Here is an 18,253-nt window from a genome sequence, read left to right as displayed (position 1 = left end):
GAAGAGCCCTGGGTCAGTCCCGCCCTCGTGCAGGTCCATGAGCATCTGGGTCAGCCATGGCATGCAGAGAGGCGGCTGCCAGTCCCGTGGCACTATAGGATCTCGCCACAAGCGTAGACGAAAAACTACAGGCCACGGGCGGGTGCTTAGGATTGCGCCGAGAAGAAGCACTCTGAGGACACATAGCATCGCAACAGAGCGTTCAGCCGGGGGAACCCCAGTGTACCCAAGGGCAGCGGCCCCATCGAGGGGAGGAAAGGCGGATGAGATCAGCGAGCGGTCCTGAGAAGACAAGGGGGTCTTCTAGGACTTCGAGATCTCATCATGCACGTCCGGGAAGAGAGGTATTGGGGTTTGCCACGGACGAGGGTCGGCGGCCTTACCCAAAACCAATCGTCCCAGGAAAGCATGGCCGTCATCTCCGGATCAGACTCAGGCACAGCCGTATGCACACCGGAAGGTGGCAGCTGTGACGAGCCCTCACTTCCAGAAGACTCAAGCCCACCTAGTGATGCTGCAACAGACATGGCATCTTCCTCTGTAGCTTCAACTGAAACACGCGGGCCACCAGAGGGTAGACTCGCGGAAATCAGCAGTTCACTAGCGGGCACCGTCATTGAAGAGGGGGGCTGGGGTCACGGACACGTAGTCGGCGCCTTGTTCCAGACCGTAACCCTCAGGTCACCCTGGCCACCAGCCGAAGATCGGGGGGTGGATGAGGGGACTCTCACTCTTGCGAGTTCACCGAGTCTCGACCTATATATGACGCGATGATCCCGTTCCCTTGCGAGAACATGAGTCACCCACGAGCGCTGTTCAAGCATGATCAAACACACTAGACAACGCTCGTGCCCATCAGAGTCCGATACCAGTCCGCTGCAACCAGAAATGCACGGGCGAGCCGTCTTTAAAAAGACGTGCCGCGTGCGAGCTCTTTTATGAGAGGAGAGAAAAAAACTCCGCGATGTTGAAGCGCACAGGGAGACACACACACACTGGCAGATTACTGCACAGATCAGCAGGCACTGTGAGCTCGCTGCAGATCGCCGTCACACCAACACCGGAGAGAGAAGCTCGTCTCGTAGAGCGAAGTCAGAGATGACTGTGGAGTGAAGAAATACTCTTGGCTCCGAAGCGAAAACATATCTGCCTGTTGCCGGCGTCCTCCTTTTATACCCACGAGGTAGGGCGGAGATACGCTATGCAAATTCCGCAGACCCATGGCATTTCTTTGCCATTGGCTCGTTTTGTAATACTCGAAGTCGATAGGTGTTCTAAGCGAAACCCCATTCGTCGTCATCCGACGTAACTCGGAGTGACAACGAAAGGGAACATATTTTTCCTACAAAGAACCTTAAAGGGTTCTATATGGAACATTTTTAGGGTTCCAAAAATGAAGTTCCTGATAGAACTCAAGGTTATAGAACCTTTTCTTCTAAGAGTCTAGAATGGTCAGCGGAAGGATATCCTTACATACACTTACTATTATTCTTTTTATATACAGTATTAACGTAGCAACTGTCATGTTGTCCTCACAATATACAGCTGAGAAGAATATCCTCCACATTAGCCCATGATGCTTTCAAATCCTGGAAAAGCAACAGAGAGCTATACAATGCTGGTTAAAAAACAACAGATGGTGCCATTTAAAAGTTAAATTAATAGGAAAGTAATGACAAAAGTCAAGCGGCGTATCGGTCAAAAATATCAGGAAAAACGATTTTCAGCCAATTACTATTATAGTAATAACGGTCTGTCTTCATCACAACAGATTCAGGTCTATCTTCAGTTCGTAGCAGGAATATGAGCTGGTGGCTGCAACTATTGTCTGGTGTGGTTTATCATGTAGGAATGGCTAGCATTAAGTGTTCATGCACAGATGGTAAAATAAGATGCTAATATGATATTGTTTTTATGTAACCTATGTTTAATTGAGTTTGTTATTGTTCAAAAAAAGGCGACAGGAGGCAGAGCAATGTTCAGATAAAGTGTTTCCAAAAAACGAAAAACAATGTTTGCTAGCTATTCAAGCACCAAATTAAACTAAAACACAACAACAAAATTTTAAACAATACAATAACAACTTATGTGCATATGTGTATGTGATCATCGTTTTTTGAGGGAAATTTTCATACACAGCATCCGTCTTTGATTTCTGCAAGAAAAAAATATACTCAATCAGAAACATTGATACAATAGAAACAACTGAGGTTTCTCTGTGCAAAGCAGTTTGTATTTTGTTTTGTTTTGAAACTAGCCTACTACTACAGGACAGATGCTAACATGGAGCAGCAAGAGGAAATGACATCAATCATGAGTTTTCAAACAGTTAAATCATCAAACAGATTCAGTTCTGCAGGATTGTCATGACAGCCTGTGCTGAGAATGACTGTCTTTCACACAACAGCAAAGACACTTGATGCAGAACGTCTACAAACTAATCAATGTCTGCTGAAGCTGCATCTCAGCTCAGAATAATGATAAACCGCAGAGACGCTGCAGCACGAGGACACACTTCAGCAGAGGTGACATGAGGAACGACTCTGTGTCCTAGTTTCTATACAGTTCTAATGTATAAAAGCTGATTTTTTATGGGTTAGGCTATTTAAAAATAACATAGCAGAAATAGAAATAAAACTAAAGATGCATAACGATGCAACTCCATTGATTATAAGAGGAGTGATCTAGTTCAGTCAAACGATACACCGATGTAGACACGAGACTGGTCATGGTTTTAGGACTGAAACATTTTTAATGGATTACATGTATTGTTTAAAGGGTTAGATTAGGGTTTGAGTTCACTCAACAACAACAACAACAAAAAAACATAATTTATCACTATATTTACATAGACGCACATTGGAGATTAATAAATTGTGAATAATATGGTAAATTATGGTTGTTTTTTTCCCAAACAAAACACTTGCATAGCTTCATAAAAATGAGGTTAAACCACTGGAGTCACATGGATTACTTTAATGATGTTTTTACTAATTTTCTGGGGGTTAAAAGTGTTAGTTGTGTAGACTGTCAATGGAGGGACAGAAATCTCTCAGATTTCAATAAAAGATATCTTCATTTGTGTTCTGAAGATGAACTAAGTTCTTGAACGACATGCGGACGAGTAATTATTTTTGGTGAACTAATAACCCTTTAATGATCGCTGCTGTAATGTATGTTTTAATGTGTGTTTTAGGCAATGATTAACTAACACTTTAATGTATAATAATTGATCAATGACTGTTGTTGAAAAATAAAACAACCATTTTTGATAAATTTTAAAAACATTTTCTGTGCTGCTAATGCATTTTGATCTACTAATGTGTTATTTTTAGGTCTGCAGAATCGAAATAGCCCTGCTAAATGGAAAAACTTACACTGAGCTGCTCCATACTGAAGGTAATGGTGACGGTTGAGTCGATAAACCACAAACGTCTGTTCACTGACCGTCTGATGCTGCAAACTTCAATCATGAAACTTCAATCACACTAACTGACTGCAACAACTTCTTACCTTTTGTCGTGTTGTTGGCTTACACAATGCTGAATCAGTTCTGTCTTCCTCCTGAGTCTCGACTGCATTAACAATAATCAGATATGTTACTGTGACAGTTTTTAGTTTTATATATATATATTTTATTTTACTTTTTTTTTGGGGGGGGGGGGGGTTAAAAAGATAAAGATGTGCACAGATGAACTGCTTGCTCTTCTGACCTGTTTTTCTACATTTCTTACAGATGCAGCACATCACGACTACAGCAACAATCATCAGAGATCCAGCAGAGATCAACACTATGAACAATAAAGGTTGATCTGTAACAGACATAATGAGCCATTAGTGTGAGTGAACCTGACCAGCTGATCTACAGCTAACAATTTAGGAAATATCAGCACTACACTATATAACATGATAGATCAGGTCAGTAAATACACACATATATCATCAGTGCTGTGGTACCTGCACATGTGTGACAGAGTGTGTTGATGTCCAGATGTGTGGTCTGGTTGCTGATGGGATTGTTCAGCACACAGCTGTAGGTGTTTTTATCCTGATATTCCACCTCCAGAGGTAGAGAGAGACTGATGCTGAGATCACACACACTGATGCTGGACAATACACTCATTCCTTTGTACCAGGAGAGACTCACATTACTCACATTCAACACTGATGAACACACCAATGAACAATTTAATGATGAACATTGTGAAGAGTTACTGATGATGACAGGAACAGGCAGACGAGCTGAAAAACATGAGAGAATGAGCAGAAATATGGGTAAATCTAAACAATCTGATTTTTGGTGTAGTGTGTTGATCAGTGATTGTGTGACTCGCTGTTACAATAAAATTATTAAACATTTCGGTATGTAAATATTTTAAGAAATATTCAAAGTTCAATACAAGTTCAGCTCAATCCAATGTATTTTTGGCATAATGTTGAATATCAAAATATATATATATATATATATATATATATATATATATATATATATACATTTCCACTTGTCCACCAGAAAAGCAAAAATCTGTTACAGTGAGGCGCTGAATGGAGCTGGGCTGGATTTCTTAGCACACTACGTAGACTCTAAAGGTATAACTTAACTAAAGGTATACCATTTCTAGGCGTGTTCCCCGAACTATACCTTAAGAAGTTGCTTAAGAAATGCTTTCTTACGTGCGACGTTACCAGGTGCTGTCCATGGCGGTGCTGCTGAATCTGTTGATATCGATGGCCCGAGAATCAATTATTCACTCATGCTGGGGCTGCTTCACTGCGTTATGTGAGAAGGCGGTGTTCTTTATGAAAGAAGCACTTCAGAAATTGTTGAAATTGCATTTATTTGGATTAATGGGATATTATTAAAAAAAAAATAACCCAAACTATAATAGCCTGGCCTAAAAAAAATTAATTGTATCATATATTGCTGTCACATGACTTTCCAGCATTTCAGTAATAAAAGTGTACATCATACGTACAGTGTTCGGCAGTGATCCAAAAGGATTTAAACAGTGAAGTTTGAAGACTCTTCTTGTAAACTCAAAGATGTGGATTCGGACGGCAATTAAATCACCACATTACCTTGGTGTTTGACAAAAAAACGTATAGATAATTTGGCCGGGATTTTTACGTGGGTGGTGGGAGAAAAACACTGACATTCTGGATTCGGACGGCAATAAAATCACAGATTAACTCATGTATATGTTGAAAATACCTTACGACCCCATGAGAAACAATTACCGTCTGAATAGGGCTTAACTGACAGTATGCTTTCACTGGCCTTTGAAAGGGCTCCACGAGCTGCGCCGTCTTTTATTAGCACAACTATTCGCTGTATCGCTGCCATCGTTTTAACAAATAACCCACCACAAGCATTCCCTTTAAATAGACTCCTAAGCCTTTACTTCCTAATGGTTTGCCAGCTGAAGTATACCTTTGGATAACATAATTAAAAAGCTAACAACAATCAATGTAATGACAACTTTATTATTTGCACGAAAACACTAATTACAGACTAAACACTTAACTTCAGAAGTCTATTTGCATAGACAGTCAACAGTGATAAGGTAAAGCTAAGAGTGGTCCAGACCAACCTTCTGAACTTATGACTTACAGAAGGTATTGAAGGAGTGGAATTTGATCCACTGTTGCTTCAATGTATATCTAATGAGTGATTATAATCAAGGTATTAATCAATATTTCTAATTTTTTCTAAATATCACGAGTTGAATGACTTCTCTAGGCTTATGAGATTTTACTTTGTTATAGAAGTTACCAGTGTGATTACTGAAATGTAATTTTCTTGTATTCTTTCAAACTCTGTATGAAATATCTGTGAGGTGACTGAGGGTCAAATGCCAGGAATGCAGTAACAGTGTTTGCTCATTTATTCCGGCTTCCAGAAATGAATTATGGACTTATTTAACATGTGTCAATACATGCATCTGCTTTTCTAGGGTACCCTGACAACAATGGTCACAGGGTCATTGAAGTCTATAGTTTAAGGGACCATTTCTTTGTTAAAGCCTTTACTTCACTGTGTTAGATTAAAGTTTCCTCTGCTTGAGAGAAAGAACGCATTATCTTGATGTTTTGAGAGGACTCTCCTGTTTATAGTTAGAGCCTGGCCAAATCCAACCTTGCAGAAGCTGTGTGTGTGTGTGTGTGTGTGTGTGTGTGTGTGTGTGTGTGTGTGTGTGTGTGTGTGTGTGTGTGTGTGTGTGTGTGTGTGTGTGTGTGTGTGTGTGTGTGTGTGTGTGTTAGTCTTCTTGGTTACAGGGTTGAGGAACAGCATTATTAGATTGACTGAAGTTGTTTTTCGAGACAGGCTGGCGACCTGGTAGGTCACGACCTGCCTAACTTCAGTGTCTGAGTGTCAGCTGCATAATCAATGGAGATATGCTTCAGTCTATCTGTATATGTGGAAAATTACTACTTTTATCTATTTCTTAGCCAATGAGAATCATTCAACTTGAAGCAAAGACGTAGCTTATGGTGCGTTCACGTGCTATGGTAATTATGGTAAATACCAAAAGCCGACGTGGAAAATGCACATGAACACCCCCTCATGTGGTATTTTCCACTGGGCAGCTCGTAGAATATTTTGATGCACGAGTTGCCGAGATGAGATAACCTTTGACCTTTTCAAAATGGCGGAGAGCAACGCGAGGGTCGTGAATGGTAAAAATATGTATTTTTCATGATCTAGAAAATATACAGCATATTATTTACCGTTTGAGTTTTGATAAATCATCTTCTTACTGTAGCAGACCTTGGTGTAGGGTATAACTACTGTGATCTTTGTAACTGTAATTGGCCTACGAACTCCATTGAGTCTTGAAGCTGACTTCTGCTGATGAAACTGCAATCTATCTTCAGTAAAACTTATCTTTAATCTATTGTAACTTCTGACTCCCGGTCTTAATTTATCATATCTTGTCCTTGTGTCCTTAGTAAATCCCCTGCAGTTTACTTAACTAAGAAAGTTTCGGGAAACACGTATTAACGATAAGTTACAAGAACGATGTAGCATTAAGAAGGTTTCGGGAAATCCAGCCCAGATCTGTAAACATTAAATACTCAGTGTTTCAGTTGTAAAGGACGAGAAAAATTGTCTCTCACCATAGACAGAAACACTGAATGTTTTTGATGATCGTTTCGCTCCCCTTATCTCTAGTTTATAATCTCCAGTATGTTCAGTTGTGGTGTTTGTCATGATCAGAGATCCAGTTTGATGATCCAGCTTCAGTCTGTCTCTGAATCTCCCATCAGGAACATCATATGTGGAGAAGACTTGGGTCTCAATGCTGATTTTGGCTATGAGAGAGTTTTCAGCTCCATATTTCCACAGAATGTCTTCATCTTCATGTATTTCAGTAACATCAGAGTTTAGAGTAACAGATTCTCCCTCCATCACTGACACTGACTCACCAAACATACCTGGAGAACATAAACAGAATAAGATTAATGCTTCTGTTGATTTACAAACCAGAGGCCGGTTGCACCAGCTGGATGTACACTCAGTTGTAGTTTGAATGTGAAATACACCTTAAGTCCTGTGTAGGATTAATACCTGCTGCACCATCAAGGAGTATCGCACATCTGAGAGTAAATCTTACAGTCAAAAGGTGTAAAGGTAAAAGTCCTGACTTGTTCGGACAAGATTACTTTCATGTGTCATAAAGACAGCACAGGAAATCATTGGTTGCCCCCTCCCCAGTCTGGAAGAACTTCACAGCTCCCGCTGCATCAAAAAGGCCAAAACCATCATACAGGACTCATCACATCCCGGTCACACACTGTTCAGACTACTGCCGTCAGGCAGGAGATATAGGTCCATGAAAACAAGAACAAATAGACTATAAAACAGCTTTTATCCAAGAGCCATAATTGCATTAAATAATGCTGCTAAATTATAGTCCCCACTCCCCACCATTGATCTGTGTCAAAAGGGTCATGTAGTTTAGCACCGGACAAGGACTGTACTTAATTTCGTTGTACTTGTTACAATGACAAATATTCTATTCTATTCTATTCTATTCTATTCTATTCTATTGTATTCTATTCTATTCTATTCTATTCTATTCTATTCTATGTCAGTGAATTAATTGTTACTGCAGATGTTAACTGTAATGTTTATGGTTAATTTGCGCATAAGTGAGATGTGTGTGCTGACTGCACACTGCCGACAGATGTAACTGACCTATAAAATTCTGTATGTAATAATGTAGGAAATATTAAATATGAATGTATCTGGGATTATAAGCAAAAACTGCATATCATGCATGCTCTTACTCGGAGGGACAGTATGATGGGAAATAATATTTCACGTCTTAAGTCTATTCACAGCAAGTGCTATTTAGCCTGTGAATAAATTAAAGTAACTGTACTAAAAAAAGCAATATTATCTAACACATAACAATTACATAGCCCTTGGGCTACAGAATTAAGCTAAGCACATGCCTTTCAGAAAGAACACTTTGACATTAGCAGAAGGCTTAGCTCGCTCAAATTTTTAATAAGCTGGACAATTCCTGACTTTAAATAACCATTTGCATACTTCCGACGATTGCGTTGTAAGAATGTACAAGGAGTTAAGATATAAAACCTTGTTAGGTAACGTTTGCGCATTGAAATCAGATGGTGTTGTGGCTTTAATTGTTATGATTACATGAGCATTTCAGTTCTTTATTAATAGTAAAGTATTTAACCATTGTGAATCATCTATGCTGAGTGTAGTTGCATCTGGTCAAAGTTTTAGTTGGTGCAACATGTATAAATTTTTATTGAAAGGCTGGACGAAGCTGAGCCAGCGTAGATCTTACAAGTATTTTAATGTACGTCCAACTAGTGCAACGGCCCCTGATGGTTAAAATGATATGTTCATTCCTTTTTGACCAATTTATTTATTTGTTGTTCATTATTACTAACAACGTATTTTTTAAATATTTTTTAGAGATGGCTATTTGTATGTTCAGCAGTAACAATCCTTGAAATGAATATATTTAAACCAGAAAGAGTCCCTTAGCCCCACACTGAGTTTATTCAGTATAGAAATTTCCATTATTTTCCATGATTTTTACCAGTTTAATACATTTTCCAGGCCTGTAAAGCACAATTTAAAATTTAAAAATTCTCGGGCAAACAAAAGACGGCAGCAAGTGAATACACTGTGCTGAAATATTAATGAAAATGTTTCATAACTTACCAGTCAGACTCCACCAGCACAAACAGAACAAAACAAACATGTGAAACATTTTCTTTACTCTTTTGGTCTGATCTAATAAAAGTATCCTCTGAAAACACTCGAACCCATGTGAATCCTCCCACAACAGTCTGACCCTCTTCAAACAACCTGAACGCACGTCATATTTTTTTTAAAAAAATGTTCTTATTACGATTTTAAACCCTGGTTTCACAGACAAGGCTTAAGCTCGCAGACTAAAATGCATGTTTGAGCTGTTTTAACTTAAAGCAACTTGCACTGAAATATCTTAAAATACTTCATGTAAGCTCCATTTTTTTGTCTCAAGATGCACACCAGAAAAGGTTTTTTTTTTTTAGGCACATTTGTAAAATCTACTTAAATGCCCTAATTGAACTAAAGTCTAATTACGGCTTAATCTAAGCCCTGTCCGTGAAACCCATACTGTTTTAATAGTGTGTGTGTGGGGGGGGGGGGGGGGGGGGGGGTCTCCTTTTCTTTCTCTTAACATTGATAAGTTGAAAATTAAAAGTTAAATAGGCTGCATAAAAGAAGGACATTGTGTGAATCTCCTTGAATAAAAAACTTCAAATGGTTGTATTAATTCAATTGAATAATCAATTATTGTGTATATATATATATATATATATATATATATATATATATATATATATATACATATATATATATATATATATACATAAAAAAAAAAAAACGTGTGACCATCTCTCATTGTCAATCTCATTGAGGTGTGACTCTTGCTGCTCAAACTGAAACTGCTGCGGTCGGTTTTCTTCAGAAATGTGGTTTGATCTGTTGGATGGACAAAAAGCTTTTGCATGACAGTGGCCCTTTGTTTTATCTGTGTTTAGTTTGTAGGTGAAGAGCTTCTTCCTGTCCTGCTGTTATGAAAGTGAGTTTTGAGCTGAAACTCTGAAATGAAATATAAGTTAGTGTGGCGAGGGGGGCGTGGTTCAGCGAAGTCTGTAGTGCGAGAGCAACGACGGAGCCGAGCGGTGAGTAAGTAGGTCAAGTGCAAAATGACGAACACCTGTCTTTGATTGCAGTAATTGGCGTGGGGAGATCGCATAAAAGCTGGCTGCTGCAAGAGAGCAGAGAGAGAAGGACTGGGTACTCGTGCACGTGACGTGAGCTGGACGCTGAAACTGGAAATCTGATATAGTGGAAAGAGTGATATTTGATATAGTGGAAAGAGTGATATTTTAAACAGTGGAAAGAGTAATATATTTATATAGTGGAAAGAGTGTTCTCTGAACGTGAACGTGGTTTATGTTAGAGCGCGCACAGCGCATTTCTTCTGTTTCTCAACTAAATAAAAGTGTACGAGTCCCATTCACGCCGACCCCTGTCTTCTTCCATCACACCAACACTGAACCTTCACTACACTGGTGCCGAAACCCGGGATGGAAGAAGAGGCCGCCGCCACACAGTCCCCGTCCCCACTTGCGGACATCATCCACGCGCTCGCGGGACTCCACCAGCAACAACATCAGGCACTGCTGGCCATGGAGGAGCAACAGGAGCGCCGGTTCGAGACACTCCTCCGGGCCCAGCAGGAGGACGTGAGCAGTTCCGGAGCTGGATGGACCGGGAGGTTCGGGCCACACCATCATCGCCAGCTCCAGCCTCGGCCCAGCCCATGCACCTCCACAAAATGGGCACAGGTGACAATCCCGAAGCCTTCCTCGAGCTGTTCGAGAGGTCGGCCGAGGCCTGTGGCTGGCCGCCCGCGGACTGGCCGATGCGGCTGATCCCACTGCTGGCCGGAGAAGCCCAGATCGCCGCACAACAGCTGCCAGTCCAGAACCTCCTGGTCTACGAAGACCTCAAGCGCACCATCGTGCAGCGGGTCGGCCGGACCCCGGAGCAGAGCAGACAGCGGTTCCGGTCACTGGAGCTCGGGGAATCTGGCCGACCCTTCGCTTTTGCGCAGCAGCTCCAGGACGCGTGCCGCAAGTGGTTGATGGCCAACGGACGCGACGTCGAGGGAATTATAGACCACGTGGTACTGGAGCAATTCGTCGCGCAGCTCACCCGGAAGACCGCGCAGTGGGTCCAGTGCCACCGCCCGACGTCGCTGAACCAGGCCATCCAGTTGGCGGAGGACCAGGTGGTGGTGTGCCCAGGGGTCGGCGAACCCCTACCAGCAGCTTCTCTCTCTCTCTCTCTTCTCGCCCTGTCCCTCCACCCAGGTCCCGTGGAGGATTCCTTCCCAGGCCGGCGCCCCGCTGGAGGACCGGACCTACGGCTGAGCCTGTTCCCGCACCCAGAGCGCCGCCCAGGGGAACAGCCTCCGCCACTGCACCTCCTGCACCCCCGCTCTCCCCACGCCAATCGCTTGACCCACTTCCCGCCATTGGGGCGGCGGGAAGGACTGGGCCGGCCTGTTGGCATTGCGGGGACCCTGGACATTTTATCAACCGGTGCCCCGTGATGGAGGTGGGGACACTGGTCAGGGTCCCTGACACACCGCAGGCTGCCCCCGATCAAGCTGGGTTGTACCAAATACCAGTGAGTATTAAGGGGGGTACCTATCAGGCTTTGGTGGATTCAGGCTGTAACCAAACCTCCATCCATCAAAATCTGATACAACCAGAGGCATTGGATAAGAGCCGCACGGTTAGGGTTCGGTGTGTGCACGGGGAGGTGATGGATTACCCTATAATGCCAGTCATTATCCAATTTCGGGGCCAAAAGCATAGTGTGGAGGTGGCCGTTAGCCAACACCTCCGGCACCCGTTAATTTTGGGGACCAATTGGCCGGGGTTTAAAACACTATTGAGTTATTTGTGTGCGGGTGCTTCTGGGACAAAAAGGAAGCAGGAGAGGGGAGCGGTCGCTCAGGTTGAAGAGGCTGTGCCGGGGCCCTCGGTATCTGTCCCAGAGGTTCGGAACGCGGTTGAAAGAAGGATTCTTTCAGAGCGTGATGACTTTCCTCTGGAACAGTCCCGAGATGAGACGCTTAAAAATGCGTTTGACCAGGTCCGTACGATCGACGGGCAGCCCCTCCACCCCGACCGACCGCCCTCATATCCTTATTTTGCTATCATAAAAGATATGTTGTATCGGGTGACCCAAGACACCCAGTCAAAGCAAGATACAACTCGGTTATTAGTTCCAAAGAGCCGTCGGGAAATGCTTTTCCAGGCGGCTCACTGTAATCCGATGGCTGGACATTTAGGGCAGGCAGCTACACTAAATCGTTTAATGACCCGATTTTTCTGCCCGGGCATTCACGAGAACGTGCGCAAGTGGTGCGCGTCTTGTCGTGAATGTCAGTTGGTGAATCCACCGGCCAACCCAAAAGCACCTTTGTGCCCTCTTCCCTTAATGGAGGTCCCCTTCGAAAGAATTGGAATGGACCTCATCGGGCCATTAGAACGATCTGCACGGGGGCATCGCTTTGCATTAGTCCTGGTGGATTATGCAACGCGATACCCAGAAGCAGTGCCGCTTCGCAATATTTCCGCTAAAAGCGTGGCGAGCGCACTGTTTCAATTAATCTCCCGGGTGGGAATCCCGAAAGAGATTCTCACCGATCAAGGCACGGCGTTTATGTCACGCACTATTCGCGAACTGTACGAATTATTGGGCATTAAATCGATTCGCACCAGCGTATATTACCCACAAACAGACGGCTTGGTGGAACGTTTTAATCGCACGTTAAAATCCATGATTCGTAAGTTCGTACGGGAAGACGCCAAAAATTGGGATAAGTGGCTAGAACCCCTCTTGCTCCCTGTACGCGAGGTCCCCCAAGCCTCCACGGGGTTTTCCCCCTTCGAGCTTCTCTATGGGCGTCAGCCCCGCGGGGTGTTGGACGTGCTTAGAGAGGCTTGGGAGGACGGACCTTCGAATAGCAAAAACGAAATTCAGTATGTCTTGGACCTGAGAACAAAACTCCACACTTTGGGGCGGCTCTCTATGGAGAATTTGTTACAGGCTCAGGACAAGCAAAGTCGGCTGTACAACAGGGGGACTAGACTACGCAAATTTGCACCGGGAGATAAAGTACTTGTATTGCTCTCCACATCCAGCTCTAAATTACTCGCGAAGTGGCAAGGGCCGTTTGTGGTCACATGGCGAGTCGGGGACCTCGACTATGAGGTTGTCCGATCAGATAGGGACGGGGCACATCAAATTTACCATCTTAACCTCCTTAAAAAATGGAATGAGGTGGAGTCAGTGATGCTGGCGACGGTGCTAAGTGGAGAGGAGGATCTCGGTCCAGAAGCGAGTTCAAAACCCCAATCTCTCGCTCTGGCATTTGGTGGAGACCACCTCTCGCCGTCCCAGATCACTGACATACGTAATTTACAAGCAGAGTTTGCTGATGTGTTTTCGCCCCTACCTGGTCGGACAAATCTCATTCAGCACCACGTTGAGACCGAACCGGGCGTAATAGTACGCAGCCGGCCGTATCGTTTACCTGAACATAAAAAGAAAATAGTTCAGGATGAATTAGAAGCTATGCTGGACATGGGGGTAATAGAAGAATCCAACAGTGACTGGGCAAGCCCGATAGTTTTAGTGCCTAAAACCGACGGCTCCGTCCGATTCTGTGTGGATTATCGCAAGGTGAATGCTGTGTCGAAATTCGATGCATATCCAATGCCACGGGTTGATGAATTGCTTGATCGGCTCGGTACCGCTCGATTTTATTCGACACTGGATTTGACAAAAGGGTATTGGCAGATCCCCTTATCTCCAATATCTAAAGAAAAAACTGCTTTCACGACGCCGTTTGGATTACACCAATTTGTTACTCTTCCTTTCGGCTTGTTCGGGGCTCCCGCGACCTTCCAGCGCCTGATGGACAGAATTCTCCGGCCGCATACTGCATATGCTGCTGCTTACTTGGATGACATTATCATCTATAGTAACGACTGGCAGCGGCATATGCAGCATTTGCGAGCTGTCCTCAGGACGCTGCGAGGGGCGGGGCTCACCGCCAACCCAAAGAAGTGTGCAATTGGGCGTGTGGAAGTTAGGTATCTGGGCTTCCACTTGGGTCATGGACAGGTGCGACCCCAAATTGATAAGACCGCAGCAGTTGCGACCTGTCCAAGACCTAAGACCAAAAAGGAGGTTAGACAGTTCCTGGGGCTAGCTGGATATTACAGAAGGTTTGTGCCTAATTATTCGGACCTTGCTAGCCCGCTGACTGATCTGACTAAAAAGGAAGCACCAGATACTGCCCAGTGGACGGAGCGGTGTCAGCAGGCCTTTACTCAGATAAAGGCTGCTCTATGTGGCGGACCGCTCTTACAGGCTCCTAACTTTTCTCTCCCTTTTTCCCTACAGACTGACGCGTCGGACAGGGGGCTGGGCGCAGTCTTGTCCCAGGAGATAGAGGGTGAAGAACGGCCGGTGCTGTACATTAGTCTGAAGCTCTCGAAGAGAGAGACTATGTACAGCACCATTGAAAAGGAAGCTTTAGCCATCAAGTGGGCCGTTCTCACCCTCCGCTACTACCTCCTGGGTCGAGAGTTCACCCTCTGTTCGGACCACGCTCCCCTGCAGTGGCTCCACCGCATGAAAGATACCAATGCGCGGATCACCCGTTGGTATCTTTCCTTACAGCCTTTTAAGTTCAAGGTGATCCACAGGCCGGGTGCACAGATCGTTGTGGCTGACTTCCTCTCCAGGAGGAGGGGGGAGAGGGGGGAGGCTGCAGGCCGGACGGCTCCCCGGCCTGAGTCGGGCGGTGGGGGTATGTGGCGAGGGGGGCGTGGTTCAGCGAGGTCTTTAGTGCGAGAGCAACGACGGAGCCGAGCGGTGAGTAAGTAGGTCAAGTGCAAAATGACGAACACCTGTCTCTGATTGCAGTAATTGGCGTGGGGAGATCGCATAAAAGCTGGCTGCTGCAAGAGAGCAGAGAGAGAAGGACTGGGTACTCGTGCACGTGACATGAGCTGGATCTGAAACTGGAAATCTGATATAGTGGAAAGAGTGATATTTGATATAGTGGAAAGAGTGATATTTTAAACAGTGGAAAGAGTAATATATTTATATAGTGGAAAGAGTGTTCTCTGAACGTGAACGTGGTTTATGTTAGAGCGCGCACAGCGCATTTCTTCTGTTTCTCAACTAAATAAAAGTGTACGAGTCCCAGTCACGCCGACCCCTGTCTTCTTCCATCACACCAACACTGAACCTTCACTACAGTTAGATATAGCTATAGTCAGATATATGCTAACATGAGAATGAGGAGGGGTGCGTTTCCCGAAAGCATCGTTAGCCAACTATGGTCGCACGTTCCGTTGTTATCAGCATAGTTCAACAAGTCTGTGTTTCCCGAAACCATCCTTCCAAAGAACACTCGCAAACAGCATCGCAAAGTTGTGTGGTTGACACGACAGTTCTCGAGCTGTGGTTAGAAGCAGAGTTTCTAGATTGCATGACATGTGAACTTAATAAATCCGTATATTTAGCAAACTAAGCAAGCTGACATTAAAACCTGCGTCTTTTATGTAGAATACATACAAATGTCATTTACATCTTTGAGTTTGTCAAGATATTTTAAGCACCGTTTTTGAAGACTACGCATGTGGGAACGTGCTCTACTATGTAAGAACGAGCCTATGATTGAGTCTGTAAATAAAGCCAAACAAATGAGAAAAAGTAGAAATAGTCCTCAGATGCCATGTCTGTAATTTATATCAAAACATCTAGCATTAATTCGATCTCAAACATTTCCATAAGTGATTACTCCACCACGTGCGTGACGTCATAAACCAAGGTGGTTGAATGGCCACTTTTCGATAATATGGTTTCGAGAAACAGTCATTGAAGAAATCAGCTAGTCATGACTGTTTCCCGAAACCATATTGTCGCAAAGTGGTCGTTAAACCACCTTGGTTTATGACGTTGTCATAACTTCTTTTAACGGGCCCCTATTATGGATTTATGAAAATTACCTTTCATGTAGTGTGTAACATAGCTCTAAAGTGAATGAAAACATCTTGCAAAGTTTTAAATCTGAAAGTGCACCATATATAAAGTGATTGTCTTTCAAAAGTAAGAGTCGACTCTGAGTCAATGAAATAAATCGTTTTTCAAATGAGTCATAAGCCATTTCGTTGTGATGTCAAGACGTAACATTAGCATATTGCTCGCCCACGTATTGCGCGCACAGACAGGGAAAACTTGAACCTCAAATGAGCAGATGATTCCTTTGGATACTGGACAGCATCATATCGAGAAGACACTGGCCCAGTCCCAATTCGCATACTATCCGTCCTAAATAGTGTTCGAAAATAGAATTAGTACGTCCCAAATCGTAGTATGTTGAAATGAGTGTTCCAAAGATACCTGGATGATCTACTATTTCCAGTCAGAATCAGAAGTGCAGATCGATGCACACTCTAGCGGCTAATATTGCCCAGAACCCATCGCGCGTTGGACGAGGATTGGGTTAGAACTACAAACACGAGTGAATAAACTACAGACATTGAGGACGCGCGAGTCCGGCGGTTATGTAGACAGGTTTAGATAAAGGGGTTTGAGTGATTAATTATAATTATCTAACCTGACGAAAATGTATGCATTCAACGACGTTGTCTACATTATATTGCATCTGCAGCAGTATTGTGAACTTTTGTAAAGATACATTTAGCTATTACCTTTTAAATGCATTATAATATTCAAATTGCAAACACATGAGGAGAGTCTCCGCATTAAAGACCCACGACTGGCAGATGCTCTTGCTCTCCAAAACGGTAGGAAATCAAATTAAATTGAATGGAGGATTTTAACTGTGACAAGTTGATTGACAGGGCAGTTTACGGTGACATGATGCACGCAACAGATCTGTCAGTTAAAGATGACGTGATAGCAAAGAGTATAGAAGTAACAAGAGGCGAAACTCCGTTGCAGTTTTGACAACAATCACACAAACACAAACTAGATGGCGCTGCTTTCGCCATTTTGGACTGAACCAACGGTTTTACCGTTGGCACAACTGTACAGCATTATGTCTGGAAATAACAGACATAATTGTTTTTGTTAAACTGTTGTCACTGTTTTTGTGATTCAGCTCAAAGTTATATGGTTTACATGAGTGATATGTTAACTTTAAAGGGTACCCCGACTAGCTTGTTGGCCTTATAAGATTAAGGTGGGCGTCAGCTATAAAAAGGTTATACAAAAACACTCCAAATGTTTTTTTTTTTATAAAAAAAGCCGAAAATGCGTTCACTCGTAGGCCGCCATAGTTATTTACGTCTCAATGCATTCTGGGTAGTGACGTGTATAGGTTGTAGCCGGTTGTAGCCTAGCCGATAGCAACTTCGTTTATTGTTTTCCCAACTTACCGGCTAGCTAGCTAAGTTTTGACAGTAGCGAGATGAACATGTCTGCCGTTCAGTCTTTTCAGTTTGAACCTGAGCGCACTGTAGGATTAAATCAGGAGAATAACGCGGAAGACGATAGGTGAAAATGAAGATTATCCGAGAGTTGAGGAAGCGAGAGTGGGACAAAACATATGGTGTCTGTGCGGCAACTGCAGACATCCGGGAGTCTCCCGCATATTGATAGCGGCTCCCTGATGCCCCGCAAATTAGTTCAAATCTTCCGGAATCTAGAGCGAGCGAGCAAGAGCTCACACATAAATAAATAAATAAATAATAATAATTTTAACCCAATTACTTTAAATTCTCCAGTCTATTCCTATTGCTTTAACAAATTTTATAATAGCACTATATATTTTATCTTGTTCTTCATCTACTTTATCTACTTTCAAAATGCTTTCCATATTAAATGATTCCACACCCAAGTTCCTTACTTCCTTCATAAGTTCTAACCTTTCTTTTACATATTTTACACATTTTATTAAAACATGTTCAATTGTTTCTGCCTGATCACAATAATTACATTTACCCGTTTTATGTTTTCCTATTTTGAACAAAGAATGATTTATTCTAGTGTGCCCTATTCGAATGTGAGAAATAATAGTATCTTCTTTTCTATTCGTAAAAAGTCTTCTTCCATTTCCTATTTGTTTCTGTATACTATATTTCTTCCCTTGTT

General features: G+C 43.1%; 1 protein-coding gene and 1 long non-coding RNA gene across 3 annotated transcripts in view; both read right to left on the bottom strand.

The window, feature by feature from the left end:
• Positions 1 to 2,113: 2,113 nt before the first annotated feature.
• The window catches only part of LOC143735386 (uncharacterized), an 82,172-nt gene continuing 66,032 nt past the window's right edge, over positions 2,114 to 18,253 (bottom strand). The window contains exons 1-3 of one of the 2 annotated variants that reach the window (XR_013203152.1): positions 3,714 to 3,760; positions 3,514 to 3,575; positions 2,122 to 2,155 (exon numbers count right to left, since the gene is read on the bottom strand). This is a non-coding gene — a long non-coding RNA (uncharacterized LOC143735386). Of the gene's footprint in view, positions 2,156 to 3,513; positions 3,576 to 3,713; positions 3,761 to 18,253 lie in introns of those variants that run through there. The other variant, XR_013203151.1, reaches the window with a different exon arrangement.
• LOC143736311 (CD48 antigen-like) lies at positions 3,792 to 9,254 on the bottom strand. Its single transcript, XM_077227053.1, has 4 exons — positions 9,206 to 9,254; positions 7,120 to 7,437; positions 3,958 to 4,242; positions 3,792 to 3,868 (listed from the first exon to the last, which is right to left on the bottom strand). The coding sequence occupies exons 1-4, from the start codon at positions 9,252 to 9,254 to the stop codon at positions 3,792 to 3,794; spliced, it is 729 nt and encodes a 242-aa protein (XP_077083168.1).

The sequence above is a fragment of the Siphateles boraxobius genome, unplaced genomic scaffold (assembly GCF_051911475.1).
Source record: "Siphateles boraxobius isolate OS27281-9 unplaced genomic scaffold, OSU_SipBor_1 13, whole genome shotgun sequence".
NCBI lineage: Eukaryota > Metazoa > Chordata > Actinopteri > Cypriniformes > Leuciscidae > Siphateles > Siphateles boraxobius.
The sequence above is the reverse complement of the archived record's forward strand: the minus strand, read 5'-3'. Positions and strand labels throughout refer to the sequence as shown.